This window comes from Saccostrea cucullata, unplaced genomic scaffold, assembly GCF_032062105.1.
Source record: "Saccostrea cucullata isolate Sc308-1 unplaced genomic scaffold, CSIRO_AGI_Scuc_v1 ctg458, whole genome shotgun sequence".
Lineage (NCBI taxonomy): Eukaryota > Metazoa > Mollusca > Bivalvia > Ostreida > Ostreidae > Saccostrea > Saccostrea cuccullata.
In genome coordinates this window covers 222,280-244,292 of record NW_026928578.1, presented here as the reverse complement: position 1 = coordinate 244,292, position 22,013 = coordinate 222,280, and the positions used below count along the sequence as shown (strand labels likewise).

At 35.9% G+C, this 22,013-nt stretch overlaps 1 protein-coding gene across 2 annotated transcripts; it reads left to right on the top strand.

Annotated features, from left to right (window-relative positions):
* Positions 1-321: 321 nt before the first annotated feature.
* LOC134278019 (kynurenine--oxoglutarate transaminase 3-like) lies at positions 322-21,386 on the top strand. 2 transcript variants are annotated; one of them, XM_062760328.1, is made up of 22 exons: positions 322-509; positions 653-720; positions 3,358-3,409; positions 3,583-3,681; positions 3,868-4,017; positions 4,146-4,232; positions 4,577-4,693; positions 5,378-5,498; positions 5,789-5,955; positions 6,178-6,364; positions 6,713-6,789; positions 7,051-7,137; positions 9,989-10,087; positions 10,369-10,522; positions 14,343-14,416; positions 14,504-14,620; positions 15,487-15,607; positions 17,625-17,791; positions 20,367-20,553; positions 20,847-20,923; positions 21,002-21,088; positions 21,197-21,386. In XM_062760328.1, exons 1-22 carry the CDS (start codon positions 462-464, stop codon positions 21,287-21,289), a joined length of 2,436 nt encoding a protein of 811 aa, XP_062616312.1. In that variant the 5' UTR covers positions 322-461; the 3' UTR covers positions 21,290-21,386. The 2 variants fall into 2 exon arrangements, with proteins under 2 accessions (XP_062616312.1, XP_062616311.1); XM_062760327.1 differs by lacking the exons at positions 9,989-10,087; positions 10,369-10,522; positions 14,343-14,416; ... (5 more) ...; positions 21,002-21,088; positions 21,197-21,386 and adding an exon at positions 7,353-7,638 and having other exon boundaries at positions 333-509.
* The last annotated feature ends 627 nt before the right edge of the window (positions 21,387-22,013 follow it).

Genomic DNA, 22,013 nt, shown 5'->3' with positions numbered 1-22,013 from the left:
ATCTGTATTAAATCGAACGAACATAATACAGCAACTGTGCTTGAGTATGCGGTTTTCCTGTAAAGTATACTTTGTGGAAGAATATATAACCTCACCTTGTAGTTTTGTATTTTAAATCGGAAATTCCACATATATAACACAAAAAGAAATAAAATAGAAAAAAAGACCAACTGTTCAAAGGGCACGCCATTGCTATAATTTTGTTGATGTACTACATCATGTAAATGTATACGCATACAAGGTGTGTCTATATTACCCCCCCCCCCTCTTTTTCTTTTTAGTGAAAAAAAAATCAATAGGAAGTTATCAAACACATGTTCTGTTTTTTCTACCTTATATAATTATATAGATAAAATTTCATATGTTTTTCTTAAGTAAAAAGCGTGAGATAGCTGGTTGGTCACATGATCGTAGTATTTAAAACAAGGTCGAGCGATATTTTTATTCCGGGATAGCCTTGGATGCATCATATTGTGCTAGTACTTTCAGAAGGAAGGAAGCTTAAAATCGTAAGTACAGCTTCTTTTAATAATAAAAAGTACTTTGCAATAAATATGTTTATATTTATGTTTTTTTTAAATCTATATTCATATGGTAGGTTTCTTGCAATGATCTGAGTATTTGACTACATGGCTTTTATTTTTTTTTTTAGGGGAAAATGAATTCCACGAAACATAAATTTTCCAACAGGATAAGAAATGAACAGAAGAGTAATATATGGTAGGTATTTTCTCTCTCTCTCTCTCTCCTTTTTTTTCATACTATAATCATATGGATATATATGCATGTAAACATTTTCATTGATTTTTTTAAACCCCTGAATCTGTAAGTTTCTAATGCGTTTGTAATAAAATAGTAGATCTTTTTTTATAAGAATAATATTGGGTTAACTACCTGAACAAAATTATTATTCTTTCTTTTTTTTTTTTTTGCACAATGTTTTGACAAATTATAAGGTTTTTGGAATCATAAGCATGTTGAAATTAACTGCCTTTAATTTAAGGCTATTTAAAAGTATCGATGGTTTGTGAGCCGCAATATAAAAACATCGCATAAATGTTATCGTTTTCTTTTTAACCAGATTTTATGGAAATATAATGTTTCAAAATTTACATCCATAAAAATTCACTGATCTGGAGACTGAGAAGAGCGGATCTAAAAGGGGAGGGGGTCTGGATCCATCTGAAGTACTAAATGTACATAACACAGTAACTAAAAATGACCCTGAACCCCCACCTTATTAGGAAACTTGGACCATATCAACCGTACATATGGTGTTTGAAGCTTTAGAAAAGCGGCTCTAATTATTATGATTAAACATTTGTTTAAATATTGCTCATAAAAATTCTTGGTTGAATTTATTGGGATTCTCCTCTCCCTCCCGAAAAAAAAGAATTCCTAGATCTGCGTCTGATTAATGTATGGAAATTCATGAAATTGCCATCGTAAATGACAAATATATATATAACGGTTGTTCAGCTGTTTGATGTGGGCATACTTTTTGAGCCCGCGGCAACCATATAACAGTACGTTCGTTGCATTTGTTCTTAATTACTAGTACATGTATTCAGATAAGACAGTTAGGCCAGTTTACAAATTGCATTGACTTCATGTTCACGAAATTTAGCTCGCATTACTTTACTTCGCTCTGATTACCTCATTTGAGCATTCGCGCGAAGAAACCATAAATATGAAACAAGCATTCGTTTGAAAAGTGCATTAAAATGTGCACTCAACAATATACTGCATACACGGCTTCGGCACAACTGCGTGCTAAACGCTGATCTTTATAGATGTAATATAATATTTAAAGTCCACTATGCTCCTGTGGTAGAAGATAGTTCAAGATACACATCATTATTTTTTCTCATGCCCTAACTACAACGAGGCCAGGAAAGAGTTTTTCGATAAGTTCTTGAGATTTAATAAAGTCCATATTGTTGACATTCAGACTTTACTCTGGGGGATACATCACTCAGTATTGCTGAAAATGAATATCTAGAACTTGTGCCCAATCCCATTGTATATATTTAGTGCAATAAAATATGTTCAAATCAAATCATGTGCACGCCCCACCACAACCACTACCACCACCCATTTCTCGAGGAGTTGAAACAGTGAAACCCGAATCAGTAATCAAGCATTAAGTAGAACAATTTTCGGTTTACGGTGCAAGTGCAACATATCAGAAAATTTATAAGTGAACTTTTAATATATTTTTTTCTACAAAGTAATCAAAATTGGAACTTAAATCTACGTTCTTTCAAGTCTGTCATTTCTGTAGTGATTTTATTTTTGTCGCGTTTGAACATTATGATGTTTAATATTTACTGACACATTGTTAAGTTTTGGTAAAGATAAAATACATTGAAAAGTGTTTCACTGACGGATTCCGAAATTGAAAAAAAAAATCAGTTTGCTCTTCTTTAACATGTCTCAGTGGTTTGTTTTTTGAAAAGAAAGCATCCATCCCTGACATGTTTATATTTCTTTATACTGACTTGACATAGCTCTCTCGGATTTGGGAACTTCATAAATGTTTAGATCCTCATCCCTGAAAATGTGCATGACAATCAGATTGTGAATTCAGAAGTCGGTATTAATTCATAAAAAAAATTATGTCATCAGGGTATGGTTGATATAGCTCTCGTTTTCTGGAGGTTGCGCTTGTACTTAAGAAGTGCCTATAAATATACCATTAACATGCTTGGCATGAGAATTCTAAGGCGAGTCAATTTAAGAATTCGTTTCGATTGAATCAACAAACTAATTTACCATTGTATCTTGTACTAGCTAGTCAAACAAGCAAAAATTATCATAGTGCTAATATAGTGGTAAATATCTACCACTTTAAATGCAAAATAAATCATAGTCAACATGCGAGAAAAATACTATGTCGACATGCGACTTATTTTTGTCAATATGCCAGTTATTTATATTAACATGCAAAATATTTATGTCAATATGCATGATTGTAAGTTGCATGTCGACATTATTTTATATCTCGCAAGTTGACGTAATTAAGTCGCATGTCAACTTAGGGACAATTTCCACTTTAGCTGGGACTTTCAGTAAGGCGTGGCATTTTCGACGTTACATAATTAGCTTCTGAAATTAACGCAGCTTTCCTTCACTGTTGAAATTATACATGGGATAAAATTTCTTAACCAATGAGAATCTGTTCGCCATTTGAAGTAGCACCGAGAATGCCACGCCTTACTGAAAGTCCAAACTTACCTGGAAATGGTTCTAATTATCTCACATTTTGACATAAATAAAAAGCATGTTAATATGAACATGTCACATTGCTGGGAAGCTTTGTAAATTTTCTTTAAATTCAGTTTTTTTCGTTTACAGGGAAGAAATTTTACAATTATCGGCCAAATGTGGAGCTCTAAATTTAGCACTGGTGAGTAGAACTAATACCTTCTTAAAGTGCACGTGGTTTTATGGAATACGTTTGCCTGACTTTAACAACACTTAAATACAACATTAAGATTTTTGTTTAATTTGAGATACTTCATGATCCTTATATTGTTCAACTAGTTATACATAAATACCAAAGGATTTGTTTCTTTTTAGGGTTTTCCAGACTTTGCTCCACCAAAGCATATACGTAACGCACTTGAACACGTGACCAATCAATCAAATCACATGATACATCATTACACAAGGACGCTGGTGAGTTACTTTATTTTTTATTTAAAAAAAATTATACTCTCGATTAAGCCTATAGGTTTTATAAAAGTAAACAGACATAACTACAAGAACGCAAAATTCGCTAGAAATTTAACGTTTATTTTTACATGTTCAACGGGTCCTGTTCAACAAAAGTTTAATTGCTATATCAATTTATGATATTATTAGGGTCATCCCCGACTGGTAAAAATTCTGGCCAAACTCTACAGCCGAGAACTTCAGCAGACCTTGGACCCTATGAAGAATGTGGTGACCACCATCGGGGCCTACGAGGCGATGTATGCAGCTTTCCAGGCCTTGGTCAATCCCGGAGACGAGGTCGGTGCTTATATCATACTGCAGATTTAGGCGCATGATAAAACAATACCGACCTTTTGATGTATCTTCAAAATTTGCTGAGAATTTGTGTAGCCTTGATACTTGTAAACGTACCTTTTATTCTATAGGTTATCCTCTTGGAGCCTTGCTACGAACCATATAAAGTTGTGGCCGGGTTGGCGGGGGCAACAGTGCGCTATGTTCCACTAATTCCGGTATGTTCTTTAGTCACATTTTTTGTTGCTTCAAGTTTGGATTTTGGTTTCTAAAAAATCTGAGACCACAGACACTGATTTATTTGTTATTATACATTTTACTCTGCCTTCGATATTATATATCTACCTACAAGTGTGTGTTTTCCATTAATCACGAGAAAAGAAAAATTAGTTGAACACACTTTAACTATTTACATGTATATGTATTACTTGTGGAACATCAAGAAATGCAATTAAGATAAGTTTTTATAGTAACGAAATATGCATGAACCCATTTCTATAGGCATAAAAAAATAAATAATTCTTGTATTTTTGAATCAACAAAATCAATTTCTTAAAAACAGAAAGAAGGCTCTAATGAAAGTGATGACTGGACATACGACCTAGAAACCTTGAAGAGGGCATTTAACGACAAAACCAAAGCCATTGTTGTTAACAACCCCATGAACCCTCTGGGAAAGGTGAGTACATCAAATCTTCGTCCAGGTATGGACAATTAAATTCTAAAGGGAGCATGGTGCACCAACTTAACACATATAAAATAATTGAAAATTTCCATTATATAAAGATGTCGTCAATTCATTTGTTACATACAAAATCAAACAAGGTAGAGCATCTCCTCGCAAAGAGCATACATAAATTAAGGCCGTACTCGATATCGGTCCCGACGTCACTTCGGTTTCGCACAGGGACAAACTAATACACACACACCCCACACACTTTATCCCTTCCAAATCCGTTTCCAGCGGATAATAAAACTAATTTCAGTTTGCTCCATTTACTACGCTTATTAGTTCAATTGTTGATTGCATTTTATATTAAATTGCTAAATCTAGATTTGTTATTACTCACTTAAGGTTGTCTTGCAATGGTAAAACACACTTTTGACACCGATTATTATACAATTTAAACAAGTAAATAGCACTAAAATATTATTAAGTGCTTTCATCTGCGTTTCTTGAAAGTTTTAGATTTGATTATTTTCATAATGACACCATTGCGTTGATGAATAAACATGTACATTAAATTATACCCAAAGTACTTTGTGAATTCAGATACGTTTTTCAATGACTTACCGGTTGATTTTCAGAACCTGAGGAGTGGCGGATCTTAAATAATTATCGTGTATTTTATATTGTGTTCAGGTGTTTACAAGAGAAGAACTACAGGAGATTGCAGACTTGTGTGTACAATATGACGTGCTTTGTTTCTCTGACGAAGTCTACGAATGGTTGATATACGGGAAAAGACAGCTTGTTCGAATGGGTAAGCCTCTTGTCTTATTTCAGTCAGTTACGCATAAAATGTTCAATCGCCCATGTGGTGCAGTAGTTCCAGCATTTGCTCTAGAGCCTCGGGGTAAGGAATACCCGGTAGTTCTGTACGCTGAAGGTTCGATCCCATTGTGGGACATGGAGACCGATCTTTTGGTTGAAACCATATAAGAAGCCCCGTATCGGGGCACAAAGCATGTGCAGAATGCAGTTCTCATAATTTTTGGCGGTAAACTCCCATGTATCTGTTTCCATATTACACACATGTCCTCTCTATTTTAGCAACCCTAAATGGAATGGCTGACAGAACGATAACAATGGGGAGTGCGGGTAAAACCTTCAGCGTCACAGGGTGGAAGATCGGGTGGGCAGTCGGCCCCGCCCATCTCATCTCCGCCATGCATTTATTCCACCATCTTGCCGTCAGGGGAACGCCCTCAGTTCTACAGGTTCGATTTCTCACTTTCAGATAACGATTTGCCGTTCAATATTCAACTCATACATACTTAACATGGAGTAATTCCAAATCTTGGCCAGTTTTTCAATATTGCGATAACAAAATCAAGAAATGCTCAATTTGAATATGTGAAACGGTTTATTGATTACAGAATACAGGTATTGGTGTAGTCTAGACTTATCAAAACATTATTTGTGAAATCTTTATACTGTAGGAAGCCTTGGCAATAGCATTTGAGACAGAGGAGAGTCGCCTCGGAAACCCTGATTGCTACTTTACACTGCTGTCCAAACAAATGGAACAAAAACGTAACGAGATGTCCACGTACCTTAAAGACGCGGGCCTACAGCCCATCACCCCCGGGGGAGGCTACTTCATCGTGGCCAACATCTCCTCCATAGGTAGATATCACAAATTACCACATCAGAAAATATAGTTCTCTATTGAAGTTCAGAAAGGGCTTACATTTGTCTTCATTTCCGTATGAAATATGTATATTGGTTGAAATAACCAGTGGAAAAAAACTGAAAGAAAAGAAAGGATTATAGAGTTTCTTTGATAACCTCTTGTAAGAAGAGTAGTGTATATTTATTTTAAATTACAAAAACAAGAGTTTTTTCACTCTTTATTTTCCAAAAATTAAGTTTGTTATTATACACTAAAAACGATACATTCTTGTAAATGTAAATTCATAATAATGTTTCGTTTTTAAAATTGAAGATTCTAGTTTATATCTTTATTTCCTTCAGACACAGAAGATGGAATCGATCTCAGCAGCCAGGAGGCTTACGATTCTCAGTTTGTCAAATGGGCCATCAAGGAAAAGGTGTGTTAGAATTATAGTGAGCGGGAAATTAGAATGCTAACAGCGTACATAAAAATTAATTTTATCTTTAGAATATATTTCACTGTTCATGTAAAATTACAAACTGAAAATTCAAAGTAAATCAATAAGCAAGCGAAATTAGAAAGCTTTGAAATAGACATTATTTCGCCAGAAAAAAAAATGAATTTGAGCACATTAATTCTTTAAAGCGGTTCTGTGATCTGATTTATTCTAACGATTTTGTCTTCTCTTTTTCTCCAGAAACTCACCTTCATTCCATTATCTATATTCTACAGTGAAGAACATAGGCACTTTGGAGATAAATTTGTCCGAATTTGCTTTGCAAAGGTTTGATATTAATTTTTTTTTAGGTTATTTTAAATCAAATTCATCAAGTTTAAGATAACAAGGCTTGACTGCTTATTACTCCCATCAATGAGTCTGTGTTAATTTTGTTGTTTTATAAAGGTAGCTTTATCAGCTTATCAATACATTTCCGTGCATATAATGGCTGAGTTGTTTTAAAGTGTAGACTTCTTGTACAGATATAAACTTATTTTCAGACTGAAGATACTCTACAGCAGGCCAGAGGGATGCTGAAAGCCTGGAGTGGTCATCAAGAAAACGGCCTGACTAATGGACATATCGGAGTACTTAATGGCCATGGCGTGAAATAACAAGAATCTCTATAGAATCACATTGTTCATAAACATTGGATTTCTTATTAATGGTTTTCATATGATTTAATATGTAGATAGATGTTACTAATGTTTTTCTTTTTCATATACACCATTGTTGATTTATTTATTGTTTGATGTGATTAAACAGATTTACACTGTATATAATTGTTACATGATTACATATAACTGAGATATAAATAAGATAAGGCACGTCTTATGTTTTTTCGTGCTTCTCTAATGAATTAAAAAAGGATATTAACATATAATGTGTTCAAGTGTATATTTCTGGGCAAGACAACTTATTCGATACTCAACAGCACACTCCCAGTACAAACAATTTTCAAACGGAGGCAAGCTACTGACTGATAAGTTGATGTTACAGGGTATACAGCATTTTCTTTGAAGTTTGCATTTTGTAAATGTTGTAGTTGTTATAAGGACCTTGTTATTTATAACCTAGCCATGGATAGTATTTTGGCTGAGTGTTTTTTTTAGCTGACTTCTTAAAAATTTGTATTGTTTATTTTTATTTGTAATAAAAGTGAAATTCCAATTGATAATTTTGATATACGGGGATCTGACCACAATCTTCTCAAAAGCTGATGAATGATATATCCTAAGAAGCCTTAAGAAATTTCTTCTCATAGCAAAAGAAAATATACTAGTATGTTAAATGAAGCAAACAAGACTTAGGGTAAATATTATATAAATATTGCATGAAGTTGAGTGTAACATTGAAAAATTTCACCCTAAGAAAACCATTATCAACCGATGCGCAGCCGAGAAAACCATTTTCAACCGAGGCACAGCCAACAATAGTTTTCTTAGGGGGAAATTTCTCAACTACATGCAATGTTTTAACAGTGAAACGTGCGCGCAGAAATTCTGCGCGGTCACTATTTTTTGGAATAACCCCTTCGTCAAGCAATGTTGACTGTTGCTACGTTGGAAGGTGCTGCTTCATTATTCAGCGGGTAATAGTGTTTTTTAACAAATGTTTCTCGACGCATCAGATTCAACTTATATGCATGAAAAAATGATATAATATTATACAGTGTATTTAAAGTGTTCAATGGTGATCCTAACAATGTAAATTGCGTTGCAAATATTTGTGTGGCGTTTTAGGTGTTTTAAAATGTTATAGTATTCTCTCAAAACCAATTTAGCTTCGAAAATAAGATGTCCTTGTGAAACACTTATGCCCCAGTATGGCAGCTTGTGGCAAAGGTTCAAGTTTTTTTTACATACAGGTCAAGATCATTAATCACAAAAGTTTCCATCCCAAAAAAAGGACCTGTATCAATAATTATACATGTGAAATTATAAAAGCCCAACCACAAAACATTCAAAAGTTCAAAAGTTATACATGTAGCTAAGATCATTTTTTAAATGTGGGTCAAACTCAAAGGTTAAGGTCAAAGGGTCAAATTATTGAATTGATTTTTGCAAAAGTGGGTCAAAGTCCAATGTCAAATTCATGTATGTTGGTACCCAAAGAAGGTATAGTCTCAAAAATACTCATGTAAAATATGAAAGTCGTAGCTCCAACCAATTTAAAGTTATGGTCAAGGTTAAAGTTTTTTGTGGAAAGCACACAAACAGATAGACGGACGGACAGGGTAAAAAAAACTATAAACCCCGAATCTTCAATTACGGGGTAAAAAAAAATTGAAAAGACCTAAATATATGTTCTTGAAATTGAAATCTTCTCAAAACTATGGACCCTTGATGATATAACTTGTAGTGTGACTTTTCCTTTTTATACCCAGGGGCATCTACAAGCAATGCTTAGTAAATGATTGATTAATTTCGGAGTTGTTTTTTTTCATAGTTATAGACGGAATATTTTGATCTTTTTACTAAAAAAAATCAAAAAGTCAAGTTGTTTAGTTTTACCAGTTTTATAAAGGAAAAAAAAATTCACTACTTATTTTTCTCTTTCAGAAACTTCAAAAGATATCGGTTCAAACATCAAATGTCAGTGTTTTCAAAGGCGTAAATGGGAAAAAAAATCACATGACACTGCATCCAAAACTTTAAGGAAAGTCATTGTGTGTTTTAAGTAACTGAGAGTCATTATAATACTGGTACAACAAAAGTACAGAATGTCGAGTCCGACCAGGCATATCAATATGGAGAGAGTATACGGAGGGAGGAAATGTGGAAATATCTGGTGAGTATGATTAAGGAATTCAATTTTGTTAATTAGTTACATTTAAGATACCATCATTGACTTTGTAAACAATAATTTAAATACTTCATTAAGGGAGGATATCATCGTCCTATCGGCTAAAAATGAAGCACTTAACCTGGCCTTGGTAAGTTTTAAATCATTCTATTATTATTTCATTAGTAAAATACAGTTTAGCTATGCTTTCCCGAATTTTGATATCTCGAATACCAGAGAAGTGATTTGGTGTTATAAATTGTGCATTTTCTCTTATGTTTCTCCTCTTTTGGCAAACTGTCTTTTGCTGTTCCCCTATCGTTTTGATCATCTGCTTTGGGGGACTTTGCAGGGTTTTCCCGACTTTGCGCCATCAGATCACGTGGTTAAGGCTCTAGAGGAAGTGGCTACTTATTCTGATCATATGATCCACCACTATACCAGGGCAGCGGTGAGATATCAGTCAGAATTATATCATATAATATAGGGAGATTTACTTTATTGTTCAACAAATCTGTTTTGCATTGCTGAATTTTTACATGAGACTTGATGTATATAAAATAATTCTTCAGTCTTAAAATGATAAAAACTTATACTGAATGGTATTAAAAAAATGCATATTTGCAAAAAACGTCAGTAACTTGCATATGAAATTAACACAAAAGTTTTTACTATGCCATAAATAAAGGTGGGTTTAATTTCTAAATGATGCAAATGAATACTAATATCAAGGGTCACAAACGCCTAGTGAAAGTCTTGTCCAAGGTATACTGCAGGCTGTTAGAGAGGAATATTGACTCAATGACCGACATTATGACATCAACAGGTGCTTATGACGCTCTGTACACAACCTTCCAGGCACTGGTCTGTCCCGGAGACGAGGCAAGTTGTATAAACTGATGAGTATGAAAGGAAAAATCGGCATGCCCTTTGATCTTGGCATTCATGTGATACTGTAAACCAACAATTATTCGCGTCATCTTTTATTCGCGATGCGTTCGTTTGAAAACAATTCGCGACGATTAATTTTCGCGACCAAGGAAACATTCTCTACAAATACTAAGCAAAATTATTGCTTCACGGCGATTAATATTCGCGACAGGGTTAAAGTCGGTCGCGGAACTCGCGAATATTAATTACATGCCAATAAAAGTTGGTTTACAGTATACATGTACATAAGTATCTAACATAACATCAAGCATCTGTTGCAGCATTAATTAAAACATAATTACATGTATATGTTGAATGTTTTAACAAAATAGATATACTGGTGTCAGAGTTGTTTGTGAATTAGGTCGTGTATATAGGCTTTGCTTTGTTTCGAGTCCTTTGATAAATAAAAGAATAGCAAAGTCATTATTTATCCTATTGGTTGAATGTGTAGATAAAGTCATCCTCGCATGGCAGGGGTCCTGAGTCAACACGTTGGCTGTCCAACGTCTTACCTCAGGATTCCAACAGCAACGTGTTGACTTAGGATTCTACAAAGTCTACTCAGGACTCCAACGGCAACGTTTTGACCAAGGATTCCAACGACAACGTGTTGACTGAGGATTCCGCAACGTCCTAACTAAGGACTCCAACGGAAACGTGTTGACTCATCACTCCAACAGCAAAGTGTTGACTCGGGATTCCAACGGCAACGTGTTCACTCATGATTCCATCGGCAACGTGTTGACTCAGCACTCCTACAGCAAAGTGTTGACTCGGGATTCCAACGGCAACGTGTTCACTCAGGATTCCATCGGCAATGTGTTGACTCAGGATTCTGCAACGTCTTAATTCAGGACTCCAACTGCAAAATTTTGTCTCAAAATTCTAACGGCAACGTGTTGACTCGAGATTCCTTAACGTCTTAACTCAGGACTCCAACGGCAATGTGTTGTCTCCAAAGGCAACCTGTTGACTTAGGATTCCAACGGCAACGTGTTGACTCAGGATTCCGCAATGTCTAAGCTCAGGATTCCAACGGAAACATTTTGACGCTGGATTTCAACGTCAACGTCTTAAGTCAGGACCCCAGCGGCAACGCCAACGGCAACGTGTTGATTAAAGATTCCTTAACGTCTTAACTCAGGACTCCAACGGCAATGTGTTGGCGTAGTAATTCCAACGGTACCATGTTGACTCAGAACTCCAACGGCAACCTGTTGACTTAAGATTCCAACGGCAACGTGTTGACTCAGGATTCCGCAATGTCTAAGGTCAGGATTCCAACGGAAACGTTTTGACGCTGGATTTCAACGTCAGCGTCTTAAGTCAGGACCCCAGCGGCAACGTGTTGACTCAGGATTCCAGCGGCAAAGTGTTGACTCAGAAATCCGACAGCAACATGTTGACTTAGGATTCTGCAACGTCTTAACTCAGGACTCCAACTGCAACGTGTTGACTCAGGATTCCGCAACCTCTAAACTCAGGACTCCAACAGCAATGTGTTGACTCAGGACTACAACGGCAACATGTTGACTCAGGATTCCAACGGGAACCTGTTGCCTCCGTAACGTCTTAGCTCAGAACTCAAACGGCAACGTGTTGACTCAGGATTCCAACGGCGACGTGTTGACTCAAGATTCCTAAACGTCTTAACTCAGGACTCTAACGGCGACGTGTTGACTCAAGATTCCTTAACGTCTTAACTCAGGACTCCAACGACAACGTGTTGGCTTAGGATCCATACGGTAACGTGACTCAGAACTCCAATGGCAACCTGTTGACTCAGGATTCCAACGGCAACATGTTGACTCAGGATTCCAATGGTAAAGTGTTGACTCAGGATTTCGCAATGTCTAAACTCAGGCTTCCAACGGCACTGTGTTGACTCAGAACTCGAACGGCAACGTGTTGATTCAAGATTCCTTAACGTCTTAACCCAGGACTCCAACGGCAATGTCTTGGCTTAGTAATTCCAACGGCAACGTGTTGACTCAGGATTTCGCAATGTCTAAACGCAGGACTCCAACGGAAACGTGTTGATGCAGGATTTCAACGTCAACGTCTTAAGTCAGGACTTGATTCAAGATTCCTTAACGTCTTAACTCAGGACTCCAACGGCAATGTGTTGGCATTAGTAATTCCAACAGTAACGTGTTGACTCAGAACTCCAACGGCAACCTGTTGACTTAGGATTCCAACGGCAACGTGTTGATTTAGAATTCCAACAGCAATGTGTTGACTTAGGATTCTGCAACGTCTTAACTCAGGACTCCAACTGCAACGTCTTAACTCAGGACTCCAACGGCAACGTGTTGACTCAGGATTCCGCAACCTCTAAACTCAGGACTCCAACAGCAATGTGTTGACTCAGGACTACAACGGCAACATGTTGACTCAGGATTCCAACGGGATCCTGTTGCCTCCGCAACGTCTTAGCTCAGAACTCAAACGGCAACATGTAGACTGAGGATTCCAACGGCGACGTATTGACTCAAGATTCCTAAACATCTTAACACATGACTCCAACGACAATGTGTTGGCTTAGGATCCATACGGTAACGTGTTGACTCAGAACTCCAACGGCAACCTGTTGACTCAGGATTCCAACGGCAACGTGTTGACTCAGGATTCCAATGGTAAAGTGTTGACTCGGGATTCCGCAATGTCTAAACTCAGGACTCCAACGGTAACCTGTTGACTCAGGATTCCAACGGCAACGAGTTGACTCAGGAATCCGACGGTAACGTTTAACTTAGGACTCCAACGGCAACGTGTTGACTCAGGATTCTAACGGCAAAGTGTTGACTCAGGACTCCAACGGCAACGTGTTGATTCGGAATTCCAACGGCAACGTGTTGACTCAGGATTCCAAGAGCAACGTGTTGACTCAGGATTCTGCAACGTCTTAACTCAGGACTCCAACGGCAATGTGTTGGCTCAGGATTCCATAGGCAACTCGTTGACTCGGGATTCCAACGGCAATGTGTTAACTCAAGATTCCGCAACGTCGTAACTCAGGACTCTAACGGCAACGTGTTTGCTTAGGATTCGAACGGTAACGTGTTGACTCAGATCTCCAATGGCAACGTGTTGTCTCAGGATTCTGCAATGTCTTAACCCAGGACTCCAACGGCAATGTGTTGGATCAGAATTCCAACGGCAACGTGTTAACTCAAGATTCCACAACATCGTAACTCAGGACTCTAACGGCAACATGTTTGCTTAGGATTCCAACTGTAACGTGTTGACTAAGAACTCCAATGGCAACCTGTTGGCTCAGGATTCTGCAACGTCTTAATTCAGGACTCCAGCGGCACAACCTGTTGACACAGGAGTCCAGCGGCAACTTGTTGACTTAGGATTCCTTAACGTCTTAACTCAGGACTCCAACGGCAACGTGTTGACTATGAATTCCAATGTGAACGTGTTGATTCAGGATTCCAACGGCAACATGCTGACTCAGGATTCCAACGGCAACGTATTGTCTCAGGATTTTAACGGCAACGTGTTGACTCGGGTTCCAACGGCAACGTGTTGACTCAGAATTCCAATGGCCACGTGTTCACTCAGGATTCTACCGGCTAGGTGTTGATTCTGGATTCCAACGGCAACGTATTGACTCATGGACTCGTGGCTTGCAAAGATGACATAAAGTATTGTATACAAGAATATTTTAACGTTGTGGAAACTAACGAAAATAAATGTGGGTTCATTGAATAATTTACTACCGTTATCTTTTTATAACAATATTATTTTATAGGTAATTTTAATAGAACCGTGTTACGAACCTTACATTGAAATGGTCCGACTCGCTGGAGCGTCAGTTAAATACGTGCCTCTTATACCAGTACGTAAAGCTCAAAATTTGTAACATTTTTCAGTAAGATCATTTAATACAGCATGTCTTGCATTATATAAACTTTTCTCACCGTAGAAACCTGGATCAACAGACAGTGATGATTGGGTATTTGACTTGGTAGTATTGGAAACAGCGTTCAGTACAAAAACTAAAGCTATTGTTGTTAACACGCCGATGAATCCGTTGGGAAAAGTAAAAGTTTTATTCAAATTAATGGCAAATTTAATTTAGATGTCTCCATAATCAAAGATTTGGGAACATATAGTTTTTGTCCTGTCCATCTGTCTGTCTTTAGCTGGATGTTTATTCATTTCTTTGTCTGTCCGCAAAATTTCAACCTTGTCAATTTTTCAATGACTGGTGCTAGGGCTTTCATTTCACAAGGTGAATTTCTTGTGACGAGATCTTTCTTTGACCTCCAATCTATTTGACAATTTGTCCTTAGCCTCAAAGTTTGACCTACTTTTGCGCTATTTTTAAAAGCTTTAAACTTGGTCGTAACTTTTGCACTATTAAATGAGGGCTTTTTACATTTCATATAATTTATGTATTTCACATGAACAGACCTTTTCTTTGCTCTCAACTTTTTTTGATAATTTGACCTTGACCTCGTAATTAGAAAAAACTAACCTTGGTCACGCTATTTAAACGGTAAGAGCTACAGCTTTCATATCTCACATATAAATTTAATATCTCTTGTGACAAAACCTTTCGTTTGGTACCTGCATTTTTGACATATGACCATCACCTTGGAATGGGACCTAAATAAAAAAAAACCTTGTCCATAACTGTTATATGGTTTGAAATTTTGAAATCCGCCTTAGAGTTTATCCTTCCGTTTAAAAAAACTTCACTATGGCCTTAAGCCGCCATGTTTGGGCATCAGTGTTTCACAAATACAGTTTGTTTTCACATACATGTACTTTACTTTTGAATTTAATTTGTTTATAATCAACATTTTTTGTTCATCACGGTAAGAAAAAGATCGAAACTAATTAATATCAACAATGCTCTTTAAGAAGCTGTCGATAGGTAAAATGCATCTTTTATCTTATCAGGTCTTTAATAAAGATGAACTACAAGTCATTGCGAATCTCTGCATAAAGCACGATACTCTGTGTATCGCCGACGATGTGTACCAATGGCTTATCTACGAAAACAGAAGACATATCTATATGGGTATTTAAGCATACTTAAATAATAATGATTTCACGTAATTGTAGAAATATTGCTCCATTACAAAAGCGTATTAAAGCCACGTAATTGTAATTCTGGAATTCAAACTTTAAAAATCGGTAGTTCAAACTTTAGCACTACAATGTATCCCTTTGGAAAGGAGAAATGTTTTTTGTTAACTATCACAAGTGGACAATTTAACACAAATTCGCGTTAACCGGGGGTCTGCGTTTTCCTGGGGGGGGGGGTCCAAGGTAACTTTTTTTGTTTTAGTATATAAATTTGATAACCTTGGAAATTCCAATCCTGACCCCCCGACCCCCCTCTAGATCCGCGCATGTGAACGTTAACGCTCTTTGATGTCCGTCCTATTGTCCCCCGCTTGAAAAGTGGGGGATATTAATTTGGGTTTGTCCGTCCGTCCGTCCGTCTTTCTGTCTGTCTGTAACGCTTTAGTTTCCACACGATAACTCAAGAACCCTTTTGCAATGATTTTTTGCATAGCAACTCCCTATGGACTAAAGAAGAACCCTATTGATTTTAAGGTCAAAGGTCAAGGTCATACGTTTTCGCGCGATATCTCGAGAACCCTTTGAGCTTTTGCAATGAAATTTTATGCCCTGTTCACACGGAGAGTTTAATTCGAATTAAACGTAAAGTTACTGCGAATTAGCTTCGCTTAGCGTTTATACGGAGACTTTAATGCGAATTAATTTAATTCGAATTAATTTACTGCGCGTTAAATTACTTCACATTAGCTCCGTGTGAACGCTAAGCGAAGCTAATTCGAATTAAATTTTGACGCATGCGTAAGGCCATAATTAAGCCACAGGACACGTGATGGTGGTTATATAGAGGTATTTGTGCTATATTTGGTTCAAAAATTGAGGGAAAGTATGTTAATCACTAAAATCAATGAATACCTGTAGCCACTACATGATGTATCAAAGGATGGCTCGGCATACATGACGTGATTTACAAATGACGTCATAATAGACTTTCTGACGCCTGACTGTAGATGAAAAAATTTAATTCGCACTAGTTTACTTCGCATTAGCTGTCGTGTGAACGCAATTTAATTCGCATTAATTTGATTCGCATTAGTTTACAGCGAATTAGACTCGTCGTGTGAACAGGGTATTACATAACTCCCTGTGGCTTAAGGAAGACCTCTATTGATTTTGAGGTCAAAAGGTCAAAGTTCAAGGTCATAAATGTATACATTCTGTTTGTGTGTAACACTATCGTTTTCGGGCGATATTTCAAGAGGATTTTGAGCTTTTGCAATGTAATTTTATACCAAAAGTCCCTATGACCTCTCTCACCCCTCTCAAAGTTTCCCGACCCGTTTGTTGTATCAGTATTTATTGTAATACATGTCGCTATTTTTAGCACAGGGGCATGAAGGAGAGTTATTACGTATAAAACAGGTTCTCGACGGACTTTATATTCTTCTTACATCTATTAAAACTGTTTAATAAAGGTTAAATTAGACACCATGCATTGTGTAAAATTTTGACAATATATCGAACGTGAATATATGCATGTATGTGACTTCATGTTTGTATATAATTTTCGCCATATTACAGCGGCTCCGTGGTCTAGTAAAGATAAAAAAAAAATGTCTCTCGCTTCACATGTGAGAGGGTCAGGGTTCGTATCCCGGACGGTCCAATTTTTTTTTTATCGAAATACTTTTTTTTTTACTAAATGATAGTATTCAGCATGTGAAATGAACAGTTTATGAGGTCTGGCTTGTACAAACTCATAAAATCATCATTACAGTGTGATAAACATTCCATATAAAAAGGATCTTCTACACACATAATAAAGAATAATCAATCAAACCTTTATTTCCATACTGGCATATTTTATTTCCTTCAGTATACATTTAATAATTCTACAAATTCAGTCAAGGGGAGCCGAACACACACACCCCACCCCCGACCCCCGAACTGCGCATGGTTTACTTTTCCCCTGAGCGGGGGACACAAATTCTCTGAATTAGCTTGTTTTATAGCTACCTTGGATGGAATGGCGGATAGAACAATACATATAGGAAGTGCTGGGAAGACATTTAGCGCCACGGGGTGGAAAACTGGTTGGGCCGTGGGACCCGCCCATTTAATAGATGCTCTACAATGCTTCCATCATTTGTCTATTCGCGGAGGACCCTCGGTCTTGCAGGTGCTTAAATTTGAAATAATTTTTTTAGTACTTAATTAAGCCGAGTGAGAAGAATTGGTAGAATTTTGTGGATTATTGTTAACTTATAAAAAATAAGAGAATCTAAGTACAACATGTTAAATAATAGATTTTTATTTAATAAGATAACTCTCGGACAATTCAACATTATTAATTATCGTAATCAGAGATCAATATGGGCATATTGTTTTTGGTTCGCTGTTCATTTCTTGCGACACCATTCTTTGGGAACCAAACACTCTTAAAAATGTTTTACTTAGTAGTCATTTTTTACTTGAAATAACAAAGATAAGTAATAGATAATTACTAAGCATTTACTTAAAATTTTAAATCAATTACTGAAATATATGTCAATTACTAGATTCAAATGTTTTACTTGATTTTTGTATTTTAAAGAATTGTTTTACTTACACACTAAAAAGTTTTACTTAGTAATTTATATTTACTTAAATTTGTGTATATAAGTAATAACATTACTTGGTTTTTACTTACATTTTACCACTATTTACTATATAATTAATATTTTAATGCCCCCGTAAACGAAGTTTCGGGCGTATATGGTTTTTGTCGTGTCCGTCTGTCTGTCTAGCTGTCTCTCTGTTTGTCTGTTTATCCACAGAAACTTTAACCTTGTCCATAACTTTTGATTTAGCGGAGCTATGACTTTCATATTTCACACGTGTATTCCTTGTGACAAGACCTTTCTTTGAGTATCACCAAATTTGACCTTAACCTTGAAGTTTGACTCACTTATACACAAAAAATCCAAACTTATTCTTTATCCAAATCTTTTGAACAGTAAATACCAGGACATGTATACTTCACATATATATTTTTTGTTGAAAGAACTTTCATTGAATACCAACAACTATGAAATTTTGACCTTGACCTTGGAGATGTCCATCCTTGTGAAAAAAAACTTTAACCTTGACCATAACGTTTGAACGGTAAGGAATAGTGCTTTCATACTTACATATATGTAATCATTTTGAGAAGACCATTCATAGGATACCAAGAACTTTGACCCTTTGACCTTGACCTTGGAGTTTGACCCACTTTTAAAAAGCAAACCTTGACTGTAACTTTAAAAGGATTAGGGTTAGTGCATTCATACTTTACATAGTTCATCCTTGTGACAAGACCTTTCTTTGGGTATCACCAAATCTGTCCCTTTGTCTTTGACCTTGGCGTTTGACCTACATTTCAAAATTGGTAACCTTGACCATAACTTCTGAAGGGTTAAGGCAAGTGTTTCCATATTTCACATATGTATTTTTTTTTTGGCAAGACCTTTCATTAGATACCTATAACCTTGACCTTTTGACCTTGGAGATATCAAGAAATCCCAATAATTTTAATTTGTATATAAGAAAAGTTTAACCTTTGAAATATTGCCATACAGGGGCATAGGTGTTTCACAAACACATCTTGTTTGAATTGTATTTAATTGATTTACTTAAAACAAAAATTTATTTACTAAATCTAGGAGAATTCAGATCAGTAATTACTTAAATATGGTAGTCTAATCACTAATTGTCTGTGAGGAGGAGTTATCTTTCTTCTAAATATTCCTTCATGTGAAAAAAAAGTCACACTAATAAAAATGCGGTATTAAGTACTTGAAATGTTTAACCATTTTTAAAATGGTCCTTAAAAAGATACAACTTATTCAATTTTTAAGGCTTTCGAAGTTGGAATCAAATGTTTTATTGTTATATATAATAAAACAATTACAAAGAAATTGGCAAAAGAAATAGAAAGTATAATTGTTTCCATCATGAGTAGATTTCTTCTATTAAACTATTCAGAGGGCCCAATTAGGGAACTCTGATAAAGAAATCTGTGAGTAGTACTCACATGTCAGAGGGTCGGTACCTTGCATTGTTTCTGGTAAATAATGTCGATTTTAGTAAATATGATAAGTATTTCATTTACTTAGTATTCTTTTGAGTAATAATATTCTAGATTTTAATTAATTTCAGAATTACATTTACTTAGTAATAATTCATAAAATTTAGTAAATAGAAAGCATATTATCTCTAAATTAAGTAATAATAATTGAACAAAAATGAGTAGTTCATTTACTAACTTTAAGTAATACAATTCCTATAATTTAAGTAATTCTATTGATACTTAGTAAATCATTTTATAAGTAAATGAATTCATCCTTATTACTAATTATGTTTACAATTACTAACCATGATAGTCATTTACTTGCTATTCTGACTAAATGGATTACTAATAATTACTAGTTTTTCTTAATCTAATATCTTATTTTAAAAACAACAAGTAAAACTTTTTTTAGAGTGAACCTCATGACACTGACCTTGAGTTTGAACTTTTTCCGTTAAACTTTAACCCTTGACTGTAACTTTCTGCGATTGTACTACATATTTAGGGATTTCCTATTTTCGATAATATGTATATTCTTTCTTTGTTGACGGACGGAAAGACGAATGATACTTAATGACTTTTCAAACGTTCATTTCCAAGGTCAAAGTAAGCATCAACATAAAGTATAAGGTACACTTATTCAGCACTGAATTTACCTTTAAAGGAAGCAGTAGCGATAGCTTTTGAGAGAGAGGAACAAAGACTGGATAGTAAAGACTGCTATTTCAGAGTCTTGTGCGCGGAAATGGAAAGAAAGAGGGATCAGTTGGTTAACAGTCTCCGCCAGGCGGCGCTAAACCCCGTGATTCCAGGAGGTGGCTACTTTATAGTGGCAGATATCTCCAAACTAGGCAAGCGTCATATGCATCTGCTTCTGTATAGAAGAATTCATTTCATATAAAGATAAATTGTATAGAACTCTGGTATTTTCAAGCAAAAAAGCCGGTGAGTCCAAATGAAAATTTGTATTTATATTCTTGAGAGGTAAATTGGCAACATCTCTTGGTCAATCCTTGAGACCAAAAACAATCACGAATAATAAGTAATTTACAGCACTCGACCTATTATGATAAAAGAATAATATTACAGACTGTATCAATTAACACTCACTGACTCTTGTCATTTAAACTGGTTTCTTTTGTAGAGACCAACATCGACAGTGAAGAATCAAATGAGGAGGCGTTCGATATAAAATTCGTCAAATGGGCCATTAAAGAAAAGGTAAACTTGTTTTAACAGATTATGTATATGTCTGTCTTCTGAAAAGTTGTATTCTACCTTGGAGAATTTTATTTGCAGAAGTTCACCGTCATTCCCTTGTCCATATTTTACTGCCAGGAACACAAAAGTCTTGGAGATAAATATGTTCGTATTTGTTTTGCAAAGGTAAGAAAGAAATAAAACTGATGAACGAAAAAAACTTTTTTTGAGTAGGTCTTTACATGTAAATCCCTCTGTAACAAAATCTTCACATTACTATAACCTCCATTGCAGACTGAGGAGACACTGAAGAAAGCAGAGAACGTCCTGAAGAATTGGGGTGGAAGTAAACCCAACCTTCCCAACGCAGTGGAAGATGGAGTATGATGTAGCTGTAATTCTGATAAACTTTTTCGTTTCCGTTGTTGAGTATTTATTCTTAGCATCTAATAAACGATACTAATAAAATCTTGTCAAATGAGGATTTGTGTGTCATCTACAGGAGTACGTGGACAAGTCAGCAATACTTGGCTAACGTAAAGTACATAGTCGTATTTGTGGAGATATCTTTTAATTTTGATCGCTACATCCAACAATTATGCAAAATTTTTAGCTTTCTGACTACACAGAAAAGTTTTAGAAGAAAATATATTTGCCAGTGTTACCACTTTCCCCCTTTATAAAATGAAATATATAAAGATAACAAACAGAATCCAAACTCAAAAGTCCATTCAAAGCACACGAATCAGGAGCAGAGCAAATACGGACCTCTCTAATATCAGGGAGATTACTTACCATGGAGAAAAGAGCTGACTTGTCACGCCTGCTGTGTGCTCCATATTTCCAGCTTGCCCAATATCATCGTACTGTCTGTAAATAAGATAAGCTTGACAAGCTATGAACTACATGTATTTCATATTTCAGTAGTAGTAAGTACATGATCTAAAATTATTGCAACTTGTTCTGAGCACACCATTATGTTGCGACTTTATTGGCTAATGATCTCTTTTTGAACACTTATTAAACTTTATCTTTGACTACATTGATGAAACCCTAATTCTTTTGCCATACAACTTTATTCTGAACAATCAATGGCTCAGGTTTTCCTCAG